General features: G+C 46.2%; 3 protein-coding genes across 3 annotated transcripts; 1 reads left to right on the top strand and 2 right to left on the bottom strand.

Moving 5' to 3' along the window:
• Window positions 1-1,698, bottom strand: LOC134863637 (putative nuclease HARBI1). The gene is made up of 4 exons (XM_063882266.1): window positions 1,034-1,698; window positions 834-949; window positions 527-638; window positions 1-428 (listed from the first exon to the last, which is right to left on the bottom strand). Exons 1-4 carry the CDS (start codon window positions 1,461-1,463, stop codon window positions 52-54), a joined length of 1,035 nt encoding a protein of 344 aa, XP_063738336.1. The 5' UTR covers window positions 1,464-1,698; the 3' UTR covers window positions 1-51.
• Window positions 1,699-8,084: 6,386 nt separating this feature from the next.
• On the top strand, window positions 8,085-11,185 carry LOC134863643 (chymotrypsin A-like). Its single transcript, XM_063882273.1, has 7 exons — window positions 8,085-8,185; window positions 8,457-8,560; window positions 8,727-8,806; window positions 10,244-10,322; window positions 10,416-10,596; window positions 10,773-10,906; window positions 10,990-11,185. Exons 1-7 carry the CDS (start codon window positions 8,134-8,136, stop codon window positions 11,149-11,151), a joined length of 792 nt encoding a protein of 263 aa, XP_063738343.1. The 5' UTR covers window positions 8,085-8,133; the 3' UTR covers window positions 11,152-11,185.
• Window positions 11,186-12,673: 1,488 nt separating this feature from the next.
• Window positions 12,674-20,066, bottom strand: agrp (agouti related neuropeptide). Its single transcript, XM_063882298.1, has 4 exons — window positions 20,010-20,066; window positions 19,758-19,908; window positions 13,076-13,164; window positions 12,674-12,862 (listed from the first exon to the last, which is right to left on the bottom strand). The coding sequence occupies exons 2-4, from the start codon at window positions 19,867-19,869 to the stop codon at window positions 12,674-12,676; spliced, it is 390 nt and encodes a 129-aa protein (XP_063738368.1). The 5' UTR covers window positions 19,870-19,908; window positions 20,010-20,066.
• Window positions 20,067-20,646: the final 580 nt, after the last annotated feature.

Raw genomic sequence — 20,646 nt, 5'->3', positions numbered from 1 at the left:
TTGGTGTGACATGTCTTTATTTTTGTGCATTTAATTTGTGGTGTGTACAATTCATTGGAAAAACTGGTTGGTAATGGCATCCCTGACAGCACGGCCTGTTGGATGATCCAGGGTGATTGGATCAGTAATATCAGGGGGTGGGGGAGGATCATGAGGGGGCACTCTTTCCTTCCTTATTGTGGCGACATTCTGAAGAACCACACATGCTGCTATGGTTTGGCAGGCCCTGTCTGGCTTGACCCGAAGGACCTTCAGGCAGGCGAATCGGGCCTTCAATATGCCAAATGTCATTTCGATCCTGGCCCTAGTGACACTGTGTGCATGATTAAATGATCTCTGTTGCCTTGTTTGTGGATCAGGAAATGGTGTGATGAGGAACTTCATGCATGCGTAGCCACGGTCCCCCAGCAGGATTCCATCAAATTGCCCTTAGATGAAATGGAGGAAAAATTAAACAACTGTCACACTGATTTCATGTTCACTATTAAAGCATATTACTTCAGGTAAATCGATATAGGACTTTTACCTTGGTGGAATCTGTCAGACAGTGATGATTCTCTGAATATACGGGAGTCATGGACTGACCCTGGCCACCTTGCATCCAGGCTTGTGATCATATAGTGGTGATCGCATGTCATCTAAGAATATGTGCACAGGTAAGGAACATAACAGGTGAGGCATGCTGTTGCGCATGTAAATGACACCACCCCATGCAGAGGACAGGAAATCATTCTACATGACAACAGGAATTGACAGGTTGACATTACCTATTCCAATGAATCGTGGACTGTACAATGTACGCCTACTGTTAATCTGTTAGTCTTGTGTATTACCTGGACATTGATGGTGTGTTTGGACTTTCTATTCACAAAATCCCGCTCATGCTCTCCCAGGGGTGCACTGATAGGAATGTGCGTACAATCAATGGCTCCAATTACTCTTGGGAAACCTAGATATTTTGTTAGTCAAATCAGTTGCCAGTCACAATTATGAAATGTGCAAATTACCTATTTTTAGATTAGTGGCATATTACCAGCGATTGCATAGAACCCTTCTTTTATCTGACGTGCAGGCAAATGGCCAGGGAATACAACAAATGCATCCACCAGTTTAGTGAGAGCAAGTACCACCTTCCGTATCACCCGGCATACAGTGTTCTTACTCAGGTTTTCAGCATCACCGATGGAATACATATATTGTCCGCTGGCGAAATAGCGCAATGAAAGACATAACATTTGCTCGATTGTGAGGGCCTGACTTCGGCGGGTTACATTAGAGACGTCCGCCTCGAGCAGCTGGCATAGGTAACGAATTCCCTCAGCTGAGAATCTATATCTTTCATGGAGAACATCGTCCGGGTACGCCAGCGGATTCTGGCGGTCTCTAAATACCCTCGCCCTCCGAAGAGAGCCCCTCACAATCTGCGCGCCTATATCGTACGGATCGTCCAGGTATGCTGGCATTGTCTTTAGGGGACATGTCGGTGGAGGAGTGGTGTCTAAATAGGGTGTGGTTAATCGGAAACCTAGGGTTAACCAAGAACTAAAACTGGGAAGACCAGTTTTGGGATCCTACGTATATTGCCATGGCAGCATACCTCGGTTTTAACATATCCAACTTTCGTAGTATGGGTTAACCAGCAACATACGCTGCACGTGACCAAGTTACTCTCGAAGTTACCCCGGTAAGCCAGAAAACCAGCTTCGTAGTACAGGCCCCAGGTAAATACTCAGGTAAACACTCAGGTAAACACTCGGGTAAACACTCAGGTAAACACTCGGGTAAATACTCGGGTAAATACTCAGGTAAACACGTAAATACTCAGGTAAATACTCGGGTAAACACTCAGGTAAATACTCAGGTAAACACGTAAATACTCAGGTAAACACTCGGGTAAACACTCAGGTAAATACTCAGGTAAACACGTAAATACTCAGGTAAACCCTCGGGTAAATGCTCAGGTAAACACTCAGGTAAACACTCAGGTAAACACTCAGGTAAATACTCAGGTAAACACTCAGGTAAACACTCAGGTAAACACTCAGGTAAACGCTCAGGTAAACACTCAGGTAAACACTCGGGTAAACACTCGGGTAAACACTCAGGTAAACACTCGGGTAAATACTCGGGTAAATACTCAGGTATAGACTCAGGTAAACACTCAGGTAAACACTCAGGTAAACGCTCAGGTAAACGCTCAGGTAAATGCTCGGGTAAACACTCAGGTAAACGCTCAGGTAAACGCTCGGGTAAACACTCAGGTAAATACTCAGGTAAATACTCGGGTAAACACTCGGGAAAATACTCAGGTAAACACTCAGGTAAATACTCAGGTAAATACTCAGGTAAATACTCAGGTAAATACTCAGGTAAATGCTCAGGTAAACGCTCAGGTAAATGCTCAGGTAAACACTCAGGTAAATACTCAGGTAAATACTCAGGTAAACACTCAGGTAAACACTCAGGTAAACACTCAGGTAAACACTCAGGTAAATACTCAGGTAAACACTCAGGTAAACACTCAGGTAAACACTCAGGTAAACGCTCAGGTAAACACTCAGGTAAACAGGTGTTTCTTCAGCTATATTAATGCAGAGAGGAAAACAAACTGATCAGGGTTCAGTTTGCACGTATCTCTGCTGCTGAGAAACACACACGTTCACACACACACACACACACACACACACACTTACATTTTTGAGGCAACACCTGAGAAAAACAATGGTTCACTTTTCATTTTCCTGATGTGAACCGTAAAATAACTGCCCCTATTTCTCTCTCTCGCTCTCTCTCTCTGTGAGTGGATTGGCGGCTGCTGCCGCAGCCTCTCTGCACGGCATGGCGTCTCGTCAGCCAGAGGGACTCTCAGAGGACTCGGAGGACAGTGACAGTGACAGGGAGGCTTTCAGTGAAAGTATGCAGGTAGACAGGGGTGAGGAGTATTCCTTCCAGAGGATCAGAGGCTTCCTGAAGGATACTAAAGGGAGGAAGGCGGTAAGGGTGCAGGATTCTTTTGTTGATCAGCTGATGTTTCATGACTCTGCTAGGGCTCTCATGCGGCGCACAGCAGGCCTTGGGCAGCTTACTTTCAGCGAACAGGAGATCTACAGGCTGAGGAAAATACTGTTGAAGATACGAGAAGAAACTGCTGGAAGTCATGATTAAGTACACCTTGTTTGTCTTTTCTCTCCTTTCCTTTTCTTCAGTTATCGTTTTGACTTGTTTAGGATGCAGCTATACTTTCATTATGGGTGACATAAAGCTGGGCTCTCTGGATATTAACGGTGCTCGAGGGGATGCCAAGAGAGCAGCTTTGTTTTCTTTAATAGAGAGTAAGAGTCTAAATGTGACGTTTCTCCAGGAGACTCACAGCACTGCTGACAATGAGAGTGACTGGAGGAGGGCATGGAGTGGGGAGGGCTTCTTCAGCCGGAAGTGCAGCAATAGTGGAGGGGTTGCTATTCTCTTTGCCAGAGGTTTCACACCCTTTTCCTGCACTGTTGAGGACGTCATTCCAGGTCACCTGCTGAAACTAAATGCTGTTTTCGAGAAGGTTAAAATATGTTTCATTAATATTTATGCTCCCAGTGTGGGCTCTGAAAGGCTTTTATTTTTTGAGCAGTTGAAGCATGCCCTTAGCACCTGCAGTAGTGAGGAGTATCTGTTCCTGGGGGGGGACTTTAACTGCACAGAAAACCCTGTGCTGGACAGGAACCACTGGGAACCGCATGCTGCCTCTAGGAGTGCTTTAATGAGGATCACAGAGTCTTTCGAGCTCTGTGACATTTGGAGGCATCTTTACCCGGGCCAGCGGCAGTACACCTGGGTGCACTGTAGGAACCATCTGTTGTCTCTAGCCAGACTGGACCGAGTGTACTGCTTTAACCACCACATGAACACAAGCAGGAGCTGCTCCATCAGTCCTGTTGGGTTCTCTGACCATTCCCTTGTTCAGGTTTCAGTTCTTATTAATTATGTGAAGTGCAATAGTGCGTATTGGCACTTCAATGTTTCTCTGTCGGCTGATAATCATTTTAAAACAGTCTTCACATTTTTTTGGCAAAACTACCGTAATTGTAAGAGTGAGTACAGTAGTCTTCAGCAGTGGTGGGATGTGGGGAAAGTCCAAATCAGACAGCTTTGCCTGCAGTACACTCTCAATGTCACCAAGGACATGGCTAGATCTCTGAGGGCTCTGGAGAGGGAAGTGGTGGAGCTGCAGGGATTGGCAGACTCCACAGGAGAGCGAGAACATGTTGAGGTTTTCAAAAGTAGAAATGCAGCTCTGTCCGACCTGCTGGGGTTTCCTGCTCAGGGTGCTCTGGTCAGAACATCGTGGAGATGGATGCTCCCTCTCACTTTTTCTTCGGTCTCGAGCGCAGGAACGGTCAGAGGAGGCTGATGCACTCCCTGCGGTCAGACACTGGGCAGCTGCTTCAGGAGTCGGCCGACATTCAACACTGTGCTGTCAGGTTTTATAAAGAGCTCTTCAGGTCAGATTACCAGGCAGAACCAGAGGCGGCGCTGTCCTTCTTTGAAGGCCTTCCTAAGATCCCTGAGGGGGACAGCGCAGACCTGGAAGCTGAGCTCTCTGCCCAGGAGCTGCAGGAGGCCCTGCAGAGCATGCAGAGTGGGAAGGCTCCTGGCATAGACGGCCTGCCTGCAGACTTCTATAAGGTTTTCTGGCCTGTCATGGGTGATGACCTGCTGGATGTCCTCAGGGACAGTCTCAGTAAGGGGAGGTTGCCTCTGAGCTGCAGGAGGGCGGTGCTCACTCTCCTCCCCAAGAAAGGAGACCTGCAGGAGCTTGGGAACTGGCGTCCTGTATCCCTTCTCTGTACCGACTACAAACTGCTCTCCAAAGTGTTGGCGACGAGGCTGAGGAGAGTGATGGAGCATGTCATTCATGTAGACCAGACATACTGTGTACCCAGCAGGTTGATAACTGGATAACGGTACTCTGATTCGAGATGTTTTAGACCTCTCCAGTTCATTGGGCTGTGAGCTTGGTCTGATTTCTCTGGACCAAGAAAAGGCTTTTGACCGAGTTGAGCACCAGTACTTGTGGCAGACGCTGGAGGCTTTTGGGTTCAGCTCTGGTCTGATAGCCAAGATCCAGGTCTTGTACAGGGACATTGAGAGTGTACTGAAGATCAACGGTAGTTTGTGTGCTCCTTTTAAAGCCGAGAGAGGAGTCAGACAGGGCTGCTCTTTGTCTGGGATGCTGTACTCCCTGGCCATAGAGCCTCTCCTACACAACCTAAGGTCCAAACTACATGGTTCTTCTTTTCCTGGCTGCGATCACGTTCTGAAATTGTCTGCATATGCAGACGATGTAATGGTCATTGTAAAAACTCAACAGGATATCAATGCTCTAACAGATACTGTAGGTGTGTTTAGCAAGTTGTCTTCTGCTAGGGTAAACTGGGGGAAGAGTGAGGCCTTAGCAGTAGGGGCAGGCCACTTTCATGGTCTAGTTTTACCTGGGGGCCTTGTTTGGAAGAGGGGAGGGTTGAAGTACCTGGGTGTTTATCTCGGTGACGAGACCTTTTGTTTACAAAACTGGGACGGGCTCGTGGAAAAGGTGGAAGGCCGATTAAAGAAGTGGAAGTGGATCCTTCCAAAACTTTCTTTTAAGGGGCGTATTTTGATTTTGAATAACCTTGTTTCCTCCATGCTGGCTCACCGGTTGGCATGTTCAGACCCGCCTGTAAACCTGCTGTCCAGGGTGCAGGCGCTAATGGTGGATTTCTTCTGGGACCGCATGCACTGGGTCCCGCAGAGCGTCCTTTTCCTGCCAAAGGAAGAAGGGGGACATGGACTGGTTCACCTGGTAAGCAGAGGGGCTGCGTTCAGGCTCCGTTTCGTCCAGAGGTTCCTGACTGGACCTGCTGACCTGGTATGGAGACCCGTGGCTCGTGCTGTACTGGAGCGCTGTGGAGGGCTGGGCCTGGCTGAGTCGCTGTTCCTAATGGACCTTAAAGGAGTACACTTGGACAACCTCTCATGCTTCTACAAGGGACTTTTCAAGGTGTGGGGGCTTTTCCGGAAAGAGAGAACGGAGAACTGTGCCTCTTTATTCTGGCTCCTCAAAGAGCCGGTGTTCCACGGGACTCGTTTTCTGTGTGGAATAGGGCCTTCTCTACAGCAGAGACTCTGTGAAGAGAAGATCCTCACACTGGGACATGTGCTGGAGGTGTGTGGCCCTCGCCTGGACAATGCTGCGGGCCTGGCGGCACGTTTGGGCATCAGGTCAGTCCGAGTGACCGGCCTCCTGCTGAGTGGGTGGAAACAGCAGCTCAGCGACCCAGAACTGGCACTGGCTGTTGCTTTCTGTAACGGACTTACTGAACCAAACGAAAATGACTCTTTTCCAGAGATACTTTGTGTTCCTGACGTCACATGTGATAGTTTTCTGTTAAGGTTTAATAATGTCACTGATTTTAAGTTTAGCACCATGTCCAACAAAAGGATGTATTCTTTAATGACCAAAGTGTTAAACCAGAGCAGACTGCAGGGCCGAGTGGACACCCGGTGGAGAGCCCACCTGGCCCTGACTGAGACTCAGAGGCCTGAGTGGAGAGCGCTTTACAAGCCCCCGCTGACAAAGAGGCTGGGGGATCTACAGTGGAGGATTCTGCACGGCGCGGTTGCTGTCAATGCCTTTGTTTCAGTGATCAACCCGGCTGTTTCTGACACCTGTCCGTTCTGTGACCAAAGGGAAACCATCTTCCACTGTTTCTCAGGATGTGATCGACTCCTCTGTCTCTTTCAGTTACTGACCAGATGTTTGTTTTGTTTGGTGAGGTTTTTTCCCCCCAAGTGTTCATCCTTGGTTACAGGTACACCCAGAGACAAAAGGTGAAATGTCAGCTCCTGAACTTTTTGTTGGGCCAGGCCAAAATGGCCCTCTACCTCAGCAGGAGAAATAAAGTTGGGGACTCGATGGCCTGTGATGCTGTGCTGATTTTCAAATGCATGGTGAGAGCGAGGGTCAAAACTGATTTCAATTATTTTCATCTGACAGAAAATGTGGGGGAGTTTCAGAACATGTGGTGCTTAAAAAATGCTTTGGTTTCAGTGGAGAATGATGAGCTGGTTTTCAATCCCTTTTTCTCTACGCTCTTTTCTTTCTGTGTTAGATGTTCTTTTATATTTGCACTGTGGGACTGCCAGAAACGGTATTTCAATGTTCTGTATGTATAACACATGTGGAAACTTTGACAATAAAGTAGACTTTGACTTTGACATCATTAATCCAGATCTGTAAACTGCATAATGGGATTTAATACATGTAGTGGAGTAAAAGTACACCATTAACCTCCAAACTGTAATGGAACCGTTCAATTGAAATACTCAAGTAAAGTACAAGTACCTCAGTACTTAAGTACTTGAGTAGTTCCTTACACCCCTGGTTTGACACCACTTCTGGATCCTTCTATAACTTTAGTTTATACAGCCACTGCAGACCAGGACCAGTTCCTAGATTAACAGATCATTATAAACGTGGAGCAGAGAGCGCAGATGTTCTCCTTCAGTCATCTTCCTAAGGTATAATGTGCATTACCTCTCAGTTATTAACCTAGACTGTGAAGGTATGAACGCTTCAGTCTCATCATACTGTTATAATAAATAATATGTATCATAACCTTTAATATCTGATATTAAACGTGTACTGAGTGGAAACATGATTTCTTTGTACCTTCCTGTCTTTGTGTCTCAAGGAGACAGGTCAACAGAGGAGCAGCTGTGTGTCTCTCTCTTCTTCACACAGTTGCAGGACGTCCAGCGTGTCATTTTAAGATAAGAATAAACATAATTTTGACCTAAGAGACAAACAGTTCTGCAGATCAACTTATTCTATGTTCAAAGTCTTTGGTCAACCTGATAAAATACTAAACTTTAAAAGAATTGCTTTGAGTCCCATCAACAAGAAATAAGACGGGTGATATCGATCAGACTCAGGTGGAAACTCCCCGTCACCTGTTCAAACTCTCACAGCTGATAAGATGTCCCCTTGTCCGTCCAATCACAAGGCTCCCCGTGTCCCACCCACTCCCAGCATCCCGTCCAATCCAGGCGTTCAGTGTTGTATAAAGGCTCTAGGTTCAGACGGACCTCCATCATCGAACCATGGCATTCCTCTGGATCCTCTCCTGCCTCGCCTTTATCGGCGCCGCCTACGGTGAGACTCACTCTGACTCATGAGAGCAGTGCATGCTGGGTAAACCAGGGTGTAGTTCTTTCTCCGCTGCAGTAACAGGCAGAGGAAGCCACTCGTTTTATTTTTTATCACTTTATGTGAAGCAAAGAGACCGTAGAATAAAAAGAGCTGGAATTTTATTTGAATTTAACATTTCACAGCCGAAACTAAAACAAATACATGTCAACAATAAATGATGATGTCATGATGATTTCATGATGATGTCATGATAACGTTGCGATGATGTCACCAGGCTGCGGCTCTCCCGCCATCTCCCCCGTCATCACGGGTTACTCTCGCATCGTGAACGGAGAGGAGGCTCTCCCCCACTCCTGGCCCTGGCAGGTGTCCCTGCAGGTAACACACACTCACACACACACACACACACACACACACACACACACACACACACACACACACACACACACACACACACACACACACACACACACACACACACACACACACACACACACACACACACACACACACACACGTACTCTGACTCGTGTTGTTGTTCCAGGATTACACCGGCTTCCACTTCTGTGGCGGCTCTCTGGTCAACGAGAACTGGGTGGTGACCGCCGCCCACTGCAACGTCAAGTAAGACATATACTCCCTGTCTCTGTGTTTGAGACTAAATGTACTCCCTGTCTCTGTGTTTGAGACTAAATGTACTCCCTGTCTCTCTGTTTGAGACTAAATATACTCCCTGTCTCTGTGTTTGAGACTAAATGTACTCCCTGTCTCTGTGTTTGAGACTAAATATACTCCCTGTCTCTGTGTTTGAGACTAAATATACTCCCTGTCTCTGTGTTTGAGACTAAATGTACTCCCTGTCTCTGTGTTTGAGACTAAATATACTCCCTGTCTCTGTGTTTGAGACTAAATGTACTCCCTGTCTCTGTGTTTGAGACTAAATGTACTCCCTGTCTCTGTGTTTGAGACTAAATATACTCCCTGTCTCTGTGTTTGAGACTAAATGTACTCCCTGTCTCTGTGTTTGAGACTAAATGTACTCCCTGTCTCTGTGTTTGAGACTAAATGTACTCCCTGTCTCTGTGTTTGAGACTAAATATACTCCCTGTCTCTGTGTTTGAGACTAAATATACTCCCTGTCTCTGTGTTTGAGACTAAATATACTCCCTGTCTCTGTTTGAGACTAAATGTACTCCCTGTCTCTGTTTGAGACTAAATGTACTCCCTGTCTCTGTTTGAGACTAAATGTACTCCCTGTCTCTGTGTTTGAGACTAAATGTACTCCCTGTCTCTCTGTTTGAGACTAAATGTACTCCCTGTCTCTGTGTTTGAGACTAAATGTACTCCCTGTCTCTCTGTTTGAGACTAAATGTACTCCCTGTCTCTGTGTTTGAGACTAAATATACTCCCTGTCTCTGTGTTTGAGACTAAATGTACTCCCTGTCTCTGTGTTTGAGACTAAATTTACTCCCTGTCTCTGTGTTTGAGACTAAATATACTCCCTGTCTCTGTGTTTGAGACTAAATATACTCCCTGTCTCTGTGTTTGAGACTAAATGTACTCCCTGTCTCTCTGTTTGAGACTAAATATACTCCCTGTCTCTGTGTTTGAGACTAAATGTACTCCCTGTCTCTGTGTTTGAGACTAAATGTACTCCCTGTCTCTCTGTTTGAGACTAAATGTACTCCCTGTCTCTGTTTGAGACTAAATATACTCCCTGTCTCTGTGTTTGAGACTAAATATACTCCCTGTCTCTGTGTTTGAGACTAAATGTACTCCCTGTCTCTCTGTTTGAGACTAAATGTACTCCCTGTCTCTGTTTGAGACTAAATGTACTCCCTGTCTCTGTGTTTGAGACTAAATGTACTCCCTGTCTCTGTTTGAGACTAAATGTACTCCCTGTCTCTCTGTTTGAGACTAAATGTACTCCCTGTCTCTCTGTTTGAGACTAAATGTACTCCCTGTCTCTGTGTTTGAGACTAAATGTACTCCCTGTCTCTGTGTTTGAGACTATGTCCCCATCCTCTCCTGCTTATTGTTTGTTTTTTTGTTTGTTTGCAGGACGTCCCACCGTGTGGTCCTCGGAGAGCACGACCGCTCTTCTAACGCTGAAGACATCCAGGTGATGAAGGTCAGCCAGGTGAGTGCAAACACATCGTCCAATCAGATGCCAGAAACTGAAGTCCCTCAGGTCGCCGTGGTGACGTCCTCCTAACATGTCACTTCCTGTCAGGTGTTCAAGCACCCCCGCTACAACGGCTTCACCATCAACAACGACATCCTGCTCGTCAAGCTGGCCTCCCCCGCCCAGATGAACATGCGCGTCTCCCCCGTCTGCGTCGCTGAGACCGGAGACGTCTTCCCCGGAGGCATGAAGTGTGTGACCAGCGGCTGGGGGCTGACCCGTTACAACGGTAAGGGGCGGGCTCTGAGCATTTCTTAACAAATCAATGCTAATGATGTTAATATTAGCTTTATGCTCAAGGAATCAATGCTAATGTTAGCCTATGTTAGCTTTTAGCTCAGGAATTTAAAGCTTCTTGCTCCTGAGTGTCTGAGTTGTTGACGGTGTTTGTTTGTGTTTGTACAGCTGCTGACACCCCTGCCCTGCTACAGCAGGCTGCCCTCCCCCTGCTCACCAACGATGATTGCCGTCGCTTCTGGGGAAGCAAGATCAGCGAGCTGATGATCTGCGCTGGAGCCTCCGGAGCCTCGTCCTGCATGGTGGGGGCTTAAGTTTGAATTATTTTGCAGCTGAATATTCTTGTTTTGGACCGATGAAGATAAATATGTGTCTGTCTCCTCAGGGAGACTCTGGTGGTCCTCTGGTCTGTGAGAAAGCGGGAGCCTGGACTCTGGTTGGCATTGTGTCCTGGGGCAGCGGTACCTGCACCCCCACAATGCCCGGTGTTTACGCCCGTGTTACGGAGCTGCGCAGCTGGATGGACCAGACTATCGCTGCCAACTAAAGCTGTCAGAACCTCAATAAAACCTTCTACAACACTTCCTGTGCTGTGCTTTGTTCACCGGGTCGGGTGTTAGCCGTGTTAGCGTATTGTGAAAAAGCTGGATATCTTAGCATAGCTTAGCATAAACACTGGAAGCAGAGGGAAACAGTTAGCTCCCTCATTTATTAATTAAGCATGTGTCACCCTGTATTTAGCCTCGTCTTGATACAGGCGTTCTGTGCCACTGATAACGATTATCTACAGGAGGGCAGAAAGATGATAGGACACAAAGGGGTGCACGTTAGCATGTTCAACTTAGCACAAATTAGCTCACGTATTCTCACGGGTCCAAAGCGGCATTTAGCTTAGCTGAGGCCGTTAGCAGACACTGTCGAGCGGCTAATGGGCTTAATATCCTCAACTCTGTATAACACATTGATATTCCTGACTGGTTTTAACATCACAACCATCTTAAAGAGGAAACCAAATCGTTCAAACCTTTTGGAAAAAACCTTCAAGCTAGTTAACTAACTGGATGCTAACTTCCAAGGAACAACCTCCTTGTTAAAGAACACATGTGCAGGCGTGTAACTGCCATGATGTGAGGCAGTAGTTTAAACACACTGCCTATCTAACCCTTAAATATAAAGCGTATAAATGTTATTAACTACGCTTAACTTTGGGTTCATTGTATTCACAAAGTATGCAAGTCAGGGAATGAAATATATTTGATTTTAATGAAATTGCCATCCAACAAATTATCGTCTGTAAACATTTCCATATTTCTTTTTGTATCTCCGAGTCTGGCTGACTGACCTGTGTGCTGACCTGTGTGGTGACCTTTGTGTGACCTGTGTGGTCACTTATGTGACCTGTGTGACCTGTGTGGTGACCTTTGTGTGACCTGTGTGGTGACTTATGTGACCTGTGTGGTGACTTATGTGACCTGTGTGGTGACCTATGTGACCTGTGTGGGGACCTGTGTGACCTGTGTGGTGACCTATGTGACCTGTGTGGTGACCTATGTGACCAGTGTGACCTGTGTGGTGACCTATGTGACCTGTGTGGTGACCTGTGTGGTGACCTATGTGACCAGTGTGACCTGTGTGGTGACCTGTGTGACCTGTGTGTGACCTGTGTGGTGACCTATGTGACCAGTGTGACCTGTGTGGTGACCTGTGTGTGGCCTGTGTGACCTGTGTGGTGACCTCTGTTACCTGGGGGAACCTCTCTTCTAGGGCTGCCCCCCGTTGGTCGACAAAACTGAAACCGTTTGGGACAACAACTTTTTATTTTTTTAAATCATAATATATCATATATGTGAGATAATTAGCCAACTTATCGCCTGAATTGACGACTATTAGTCGACTAGAAAAATCTTTAGTCGAGGGCAGCGCTACTACATTGTACTGACGGTAAAGGATCCCACATGTTAGCATGTCTTTGAATTACTGACACAGTCCTCAGATCTTCCTCAGCAGTGGTTTATTACACAGAGAGCAGCTTTATCAAACAAAGAGCAGGTTAGGCGTCAGGTGTGGTGTTAGCGGTGTCGGGGGGGGCAGGCGTGTCCAACGCGTCGGCAGTAGCAGATGGCGTTGAAGAAGCGGCAGTAGCAGGTGTCGCAGGCGTCGCAGCAGGGCAGCGGAAAGCCCAGGCAGGACTGCTGGTGAGCGATGCAGCGCCGTGACGAGCGCATGGAGCGACCCAGCAGCTGCAGCGCCGACGAGTCCTGAACAGTGAACAGGAAACAGCACTCAAACTGAATCAGGACTAAACTAAAAACACATGATCCCTGTGGAATAGTTACAAAAACAACTCATAAAAGTATAGTTTGTCAACAAAAATTCACCTAATTTTACTTGATCTCAAAACAATAATAATCATGGCTGCAGCTGACTTGTAAAATGGTCACTTCCTGTATCTGTAATTTAGCCCCGCCCACCTCGTCGTAGGAACCCGTGTCCATCAGGGAGTCATCAGCCGAGTCCACAGTCATGAGGGCGGTGTCCATCACCGGGGCATGGCTCCTCTCTGAGAGACGGATGGTCATGTATTTTAGTAGCAGACCAGGCTGCTGTCAGACCACGTAATCCCCCGTGTGCGGTCTACGGGACTTGCACTGTTATTCTATTCGTGAAGGACCCTCAGACCCTACCCCCCTCTCCTGTGGCGGGTTCTACAGGTTTTAGTGCATGTAAATGGTCTGCAAAGGCTATAATCTCCCAAGAGGAATTTTCTGCCCCCCTCCCTGCCTGAAACGCCCCCATTGGACTCCTTTATTTACTTATGGAACATAGTGACATCACTATGGAACACTCACGCTCCTATTGGAAAGCACTTCATCAAATTGTCGCCGGGATACCACTAAGCTCTTGACCAATCACAACAAAGCCGGCCAGCTAACCAATCAGAGCAGACTGGGCTCTGGTTTCAACATTACGTAATACAGTGTGCTTCGCAGACCTCACCTCGAGTCTGTTAGTTTACAGCTGTTACATTCTAACCAGCCACACCCCGCATGTGGGCTGGTTCCCAGTCCTCCCAGTATGACTGACAGCTTAATGAACAAACCTGCAGGATCTCTCAACAGTCACACATCCACTGCAAAGTAACCTGACCAGTTACTCCACATGTCTGTCATGTGAGGCATGCAGAGAGACGTTGGAAACACCTAGGGTAGATCTAAGTCTACGGTTCACTAACTGATCCGGGACTCAGACACTGAGGGGATGTTTCACTACAGACCCTACAGACACTACAGACACTACCAACCCTACAGACACTACAGACACTCCCAACCCTACAGGCAGTGCGGATGGGGAACATCACATCCTCCACCTTGACCCTCAACACCGGAGCCCCTCAGGGTTGTGTGCTCAGCCCTCTCCTCTACTCCCTGTTCACGCACGACTGCGTGGCCACACACAGCTCCAACACCATCATCAAGTTTGCTGACGACACGACCGTCATCGGCCTGATCACAGACGGCGACGAGACGGCGTACAGAGAGGAGGTCAGAGCCCTGACATCTTGGTGCCAGGACAACAACCTCCATCTCAACGTCAGCAAAACAAAGGAGCTGATTGTGGACTACAGGAAGAGGCAGAGAGAGGCACACACACCCATCACCATCGACGGGACTCCTGTGGAGAGAGTCAGCAGCTTCAGGTTCCTCGGGGTAAACATCAGTGAGGACCTGACATGGACACATCACACCAGGGTCATATCCAAGACGGCTCGACAGCGGCTCTTCTTCCTCCGCAGGCTGCGGAAGTTCAACATGGACTCCAGGATACTCTGCAACTTCTACAGGTGCACCATCGAGAGTATCCTGACTGGCTGCATCACCGCCTGGTATGGCAGTTGCACCGCCCTCAACCGTAAGACTCTACAGAGGGTGGTGAAAACTGCACAGCACATCACCAGGACGGAGCTGCCATCCATGGAGGACCTCTACACCCAGCGGTGTAGGAAGAAGGCCGGTAGGATATTAAAGGACCCCCATCACCCCAGCACCAATCTGTTCTGTCTGCTGCCGTCTGGCAGACGGTACCGCAGCATCCGGACCAAGACCACCAGACTCAGAGACAGTTTTATACCACAGGCTATAAGACTGCTGAACTCCTGAGCTGTGTGAATGTCTACTCACATCTGTTTATAGTACACACATATATACATATATATTATACACATCTGCCATACATATCTGTTTATAGTACACATATCTATATATTACACATATCTGCCATATACATCTGCTATACATAATATATGCATCTGTCCATACCTCCTCATTCCACAGTGTAAAGTATGTAAATACTCTCAATGTATTCCACATATGTATATATTTCACATCCTCAAATCTTTACTGTTGTTATTGTAAATATTCTTCTCTCTTTTTCACTATTTTATTATCTTATCTGCACCATGTATGTTGAGTTGTTGGAGGAGCATGGGACATAAGATTTTCATTGCCAACATATACGCTGTATCTGCTGTGCATATGACCAATAACACCTTGAAACCTTGAAACCTTGAACACTACAGACACTACAGACACTACAGACACTACAGACACTACGTACACTACAGACACTACGTACACTACGTACACTACAGACACTACAGACACTACAGACACTACAGACACTACAGACACTACGTACACTACAGACACTACAGACACTACAGACACTACCAACCCTACAGACACTACAGACACTACAGACACTACCAACCCTACAGACACTACATACACTACCAACACTACAGACACTACATACACTACAGACACTACAGACACTACCAACCCTACAGACACTACAGACACTACAGACACTACCAACCCTACAGACACTACAGACACTACAGACACTACGGACCCTATAGACACTACAGACACTACAGACACTACAGACACTACAGACCCTATAGACACTACAGCCACTACAGACCCTATAGACACTACGGACCCTACAGACACTACAGACACTACAGACCCTATAGACACTACAGGCCCTACAAACACTACAGACACTACAGGCCCTATAGACACTACAGACACTACAGGCCCTATAGACACTACAGACACTACAGACACTACCAACCCTACAGACCCTATAGACACTACAGACCCTATAGACACTACAGACACTACAGACACTACAGACACTACAGACACTACAGACACTACAGACACTACAGACCCTATAGACACTACAGACACTACAGACACTACAGACACTACAGACCCTATAGACACTACAGACACTACAGACACTACAGACACTACAGACACTACAGACCCTATAAACACTACAGACCATACAGACACTACCAACCCTACAGACCCTACACACACTACAGACACTACAGACCCTATAAACACTACAGACCCTACAGACACTACCAACCCTACAGACACTAAAGACACTACAGACACTACAAACACTACAGACACTACAAACACTACAAACACTACCAACCCTACATACCCTACAGACACTACAGACACTACATACCCTATAGACACTACAGACACTACACACACTACCAACCCTACATACACTACAGACACTACAGACACTACATACCCTACACACACTACACACACTACACACACTACCAACCCTACATACCCTACAGACACTACAGACTATACCAAACGTACAGACACTACAGATCCTACAGACACTACAGACACTACCAACCCTACAGACACTACAGACCCTATAGAAACTACAGACACTACAGACACTACAGACCCTATAGACACTACAGACACTACAGACACTACCAACCCTACAGACACTACAGACCCTATAGAAACTACAGACACTACAGACACTACATACCCTACAGACACTACACACACTACACACACTACCAACCCTACAGACACTACAGACACTACAGCCACTACCAAACCTACAGACACTACAGATCCTACACAGACTACAGAAACTACAGTCACTACAGACCCTACATACCCTACAGACACTACATACACTACAGACACTACAGACACTACAGACCCTATAGACACTACAGACACTACAGACACTACACACACTACCAACCCTACAGACACAACATACCCTACAGACACTACAGACACTACAGACACTACCAAACCTACAGACACTACAGATCCTACACAGACTACAGAAACTACAGTCACTACAGACACTACAGACACTACATACCCTACAGACACTACACACACTACCAACCCTACATACCCTACAGACACTACAGACACTACAGACACTACAGACCCTATAGACACTACAGACACTACCAACCCTACAGACACTACAGACACTACACACACTACCAACCCTACAGACACTACACACACTACCAACCCTACAGACACTACACACACTACACACACTACCAACCCTACATACCCTACAGACACTACAGACACTACAGACCCTATAGACACTACAGACACTACAGACACTTCCAACCCTACAGACACTACATACCCTACATACACTACAGACACTACAGATCCTACAGACGCTACATACACTACCAACCCTACAGACACTACAGACCCTATATACACTACAGAAACTACAGACACTACAGACACTACATACCCTACATACCTTACATACCCTACAGACCCTACAGACACTACAGACACTACAGACACTACACACACTACACACACTACCAACCCTACAGACACTAAAGACCCTATAGACACTACAGACACTACAGCCACTACCAAACCTACAGACACTACAGACCCTACAGACACTACAGACCCTATAGACACTACATACCCTATAGACACTACAGACACTACATACCCTACAGACACTACACACACTACACACACTACCAACCCTACAGACACTACAGACCCTATAGACACTACAGACACTACAGCCACTACCAAATCTACAGACACTACAGATCCTACAGACACTACAGACACTACAGACACTACAGACCCTACATACCCTACAGACACTACATACACTACAGACACTACAGACACTACAGACACTACCAACCCTACAGACCCTACAGACACTACAGATCCTACAGACACTACAGACACTACAGACACTACAGACACTACATACCCTAAAGACACTACATACACTACAGACACTACAGACACTACAGACACTACCAACCCTACAGTCCCTACAGTTTCTACTTTAAAGAGTCCTCTCCTGCTGATGTTCAGGTGTATATCAGTATGTAGTGTCTCTACTTTAAAGAGTCCTCTCCTGCTGATGTTCAGGTGTATATCAGTATGTAGAGTCTCTACTTTAAAGAGTCCTCTCCTGCTGATGTTCAGGAGTATATCAGTATGTAGAGTCTCTACTTTAAAGAGTCCTCTCCTGCTGATGTTCAGGTGTATATCAGTATGTAGTGTCTCTACTTTAAAGAGTCCTCTCCTGCTGATGTTCAGGTGTATATCAGTATGTAGTGTCTCTACTTTAAAGAGTCCTCTCCTGCTGATGTTCAGGTGTATATCAGTATGTAGAGTCTCTACTTTAAAGAGTCCTCTCCTGATGATGTTCAGGTGTATATCAGTATGTAGTCTCTACTTTAAAGAGTCCTCTCCTGCTGATGTTCAGGTGTATATCAGTATGTAGAGTCTCTACTTTAAAGAGTCCTCTCCTGCTGATGTTCAGGTGTATATCAGTATGTAGTGTCTCTACTTTAAAGAGTCCTCTCCTGCTGATGTTCAGGTGTATATCAGTATGTAGAGTCCTACTTTAAAGAGTCCTCTCCTGCTGATGTTCAGGTGTATATCAGTATGTAGTCTCTACTTTAAAGAGTCCTCTCCTGATGATGTTCAGGTGTATATCAGTATGTAGAGTCCTACTTTAAAGAGTCCTCTCCTGCTGATGTTCAGGTGTATATCAGTATGTAGTCTCTACTTTAAAGAGTCCTCTCCTGCTGATGTTCAGGTGTATATCAGTATGTAGAGTCTCTACTTTAAAGAGTCCTCTCCTGCTGATGTTCAGGTGTATATCAGTATGTAGAGTCACTACTTTAAAGAGTCCTCTCCTGCTGATGTTCAGGTGTATATCAGTATGTAGAGTCTCTACTTTAAAGAGTCCTCTCCTGCTGATGTTCAGGTGTATATCAGTATTTAGAGTCTCTACTTTAAAGAGTCCTCTCCTGATGATGTTCAGGTGTATATCAGTATGTAGAGTCTCTACTTTAAAGAGTCCTCTCCTGATGATGTTCAGGTGTATATCAGTATGTAGAGTCTCTACTTTAAAGAGTCCTCTCCTGCTGATGTTCAGGTGTATATCAGTATGTAGAGTCTCTACTTTAAAGAGTCCTCTTCTGCTGATGTTCAGGTGTATATCAGTGTGTAGAGTCTCTACTTTAAAGAGTCCTCTCCTGCTGATGTTCAGGTGTATATCAGTATGTAGAGTCTCTACTTTAAAGAGTCCTCTCCTGCTGATGTTCAGGTGTATATCAGTATGTAGAGTCTCTACTTTAAAGAGTCCTCTCCTGCTGATGTTCAGGTGTATATCAGTATGTAGAGTCTCTACTTTAAAGAGTCCTCTCCTGCTGATGTTCAGGTGTATATCAGTATGTAGAGTCTCTACTTTAAAGAGTCCTCTCCTGCTGATGTTCAGGTGTATATCAGTATGTAGTGTCTCTACTTTAAAGAGTCCTCTCCTGCTGATGTTCAGGTGTATATCAGTATGTAGAGTCTCTACTTTAAAGAGTCCTCTCCTGCTGATGTTCAGGTGTATATCAGTATGTAGAGTCTCTACTTTAAAGAGTCCTCTCCTGCTGATGTTCAGGTGTATATCAGTATGTAGTGTCTCTACTTTAAAGAGTCCTCTCCTGCTGATGTTCAGGTGTATGTCAGTATGTTTATGTGTCTCAGACTGTCTGTGCTGCAGCACCTCTTTTCACCCTCTGTCTGAAACCAGATCCCAGTCTGCTCTGATTGGTGCCCGTGGGTGTCCCGCCCCTTAGCCTATCATGTACAATATGTTGGAGTGCTAACCAACCGGAACACCAGTGTTCAATAGTGATGTCACCATGTTCTGTAAGTTAACAAAGGAGAGCAGCTTAAGGTGTGTCAGGTGTGTGAGGCACTACTGTGATTGGCCGGTACTGACCCAGGTCTGACAGGAAGGAGGAGTCCTGCAGGTGGATGTTTCCGTGCACCAGAGAAGAAGAGAGTCGGACCGCGCTGAAGACGCTGCAGAAGACTAGCACGGAGCCCAGCATCCTGAGAACTACAACTCCCACAATCCTCTGCTTCTCCTCCTGGGTCAAAGGCATTCACATCAGTTAGTAATAAAATAATACACATTTGTAAAACATGTATTACTTTATTAAATTATAGTTCTTTAAAAATGGAGACTTACTTGTTGTTGGTCCTCTTGTTGATGTTTATCCAGCTGTTGTTGTTGTTTACACCGCTGTTGTTGTTGAGTGGTGGCTCTGGAGGAAACGTTGGGTCTTTTAAAGGAGTGGAGGTCACATGACCACCCTCCAATGACGTGGTGTAATTATAATCACCGGTTGGATCCTCTGAGTTAATTTTAATAGGTCCTCTTCCCTCGCTACGTCAGGAAATCATCTTCAGAAACATCTGGAAAATCTGCGTAATTTTATATCAATCCTGCTGGGATGGAAAGGTCTCTTTTATCTAACAACTAGGGCAGAGTTTGAATGCTGTTTTTAAACATCATCCTTTAGTGCTAATGTGGAGACAGGGGGGGGACTCGTCAGGATGAGGAATACATTGATTGATCCCAGTTTGGGAAATTATGATTTAAAAATAAAATACAAAATAGACATAAACAGAAAATGTATGTATAGTCAAATGTACACAAATAAACAGAACATACACTCTCCAGCCCCTTTATCAGGAACACCTTGCCAGCACCGGGTTGGACCCCTTTTCCTTCAGAACTTCATTTTCTGTGGAATGGACTCAACAAGGAGCTGGTGTTGGTCCACATCGACCCGGCAGCTGCTCCAGGGCTCCAGGTGTTGGGC

The sequence above is a fragment of the Eleginops maclovinus genome, chromosome 4 (genome assembly GCF_036324505.1).
Source record: "Eleginops maclovinus isolate JMC-PN-2008 ecotype Puerto Natales chromosome 4, JC_Emac_rtc_rv5, whole genome shotgun sequence".
Lineage (NCBI taxonomy): Eukaryota > Metazoa > Chordata > Actinopteri > Perciformes > Eleginopidae > Eleginops > Eleginops maclovinus.
Note: the sequence above shows the minus strand (reverse complement) of the source record. Positions and strands in the feature narration are given on the sequence as shown.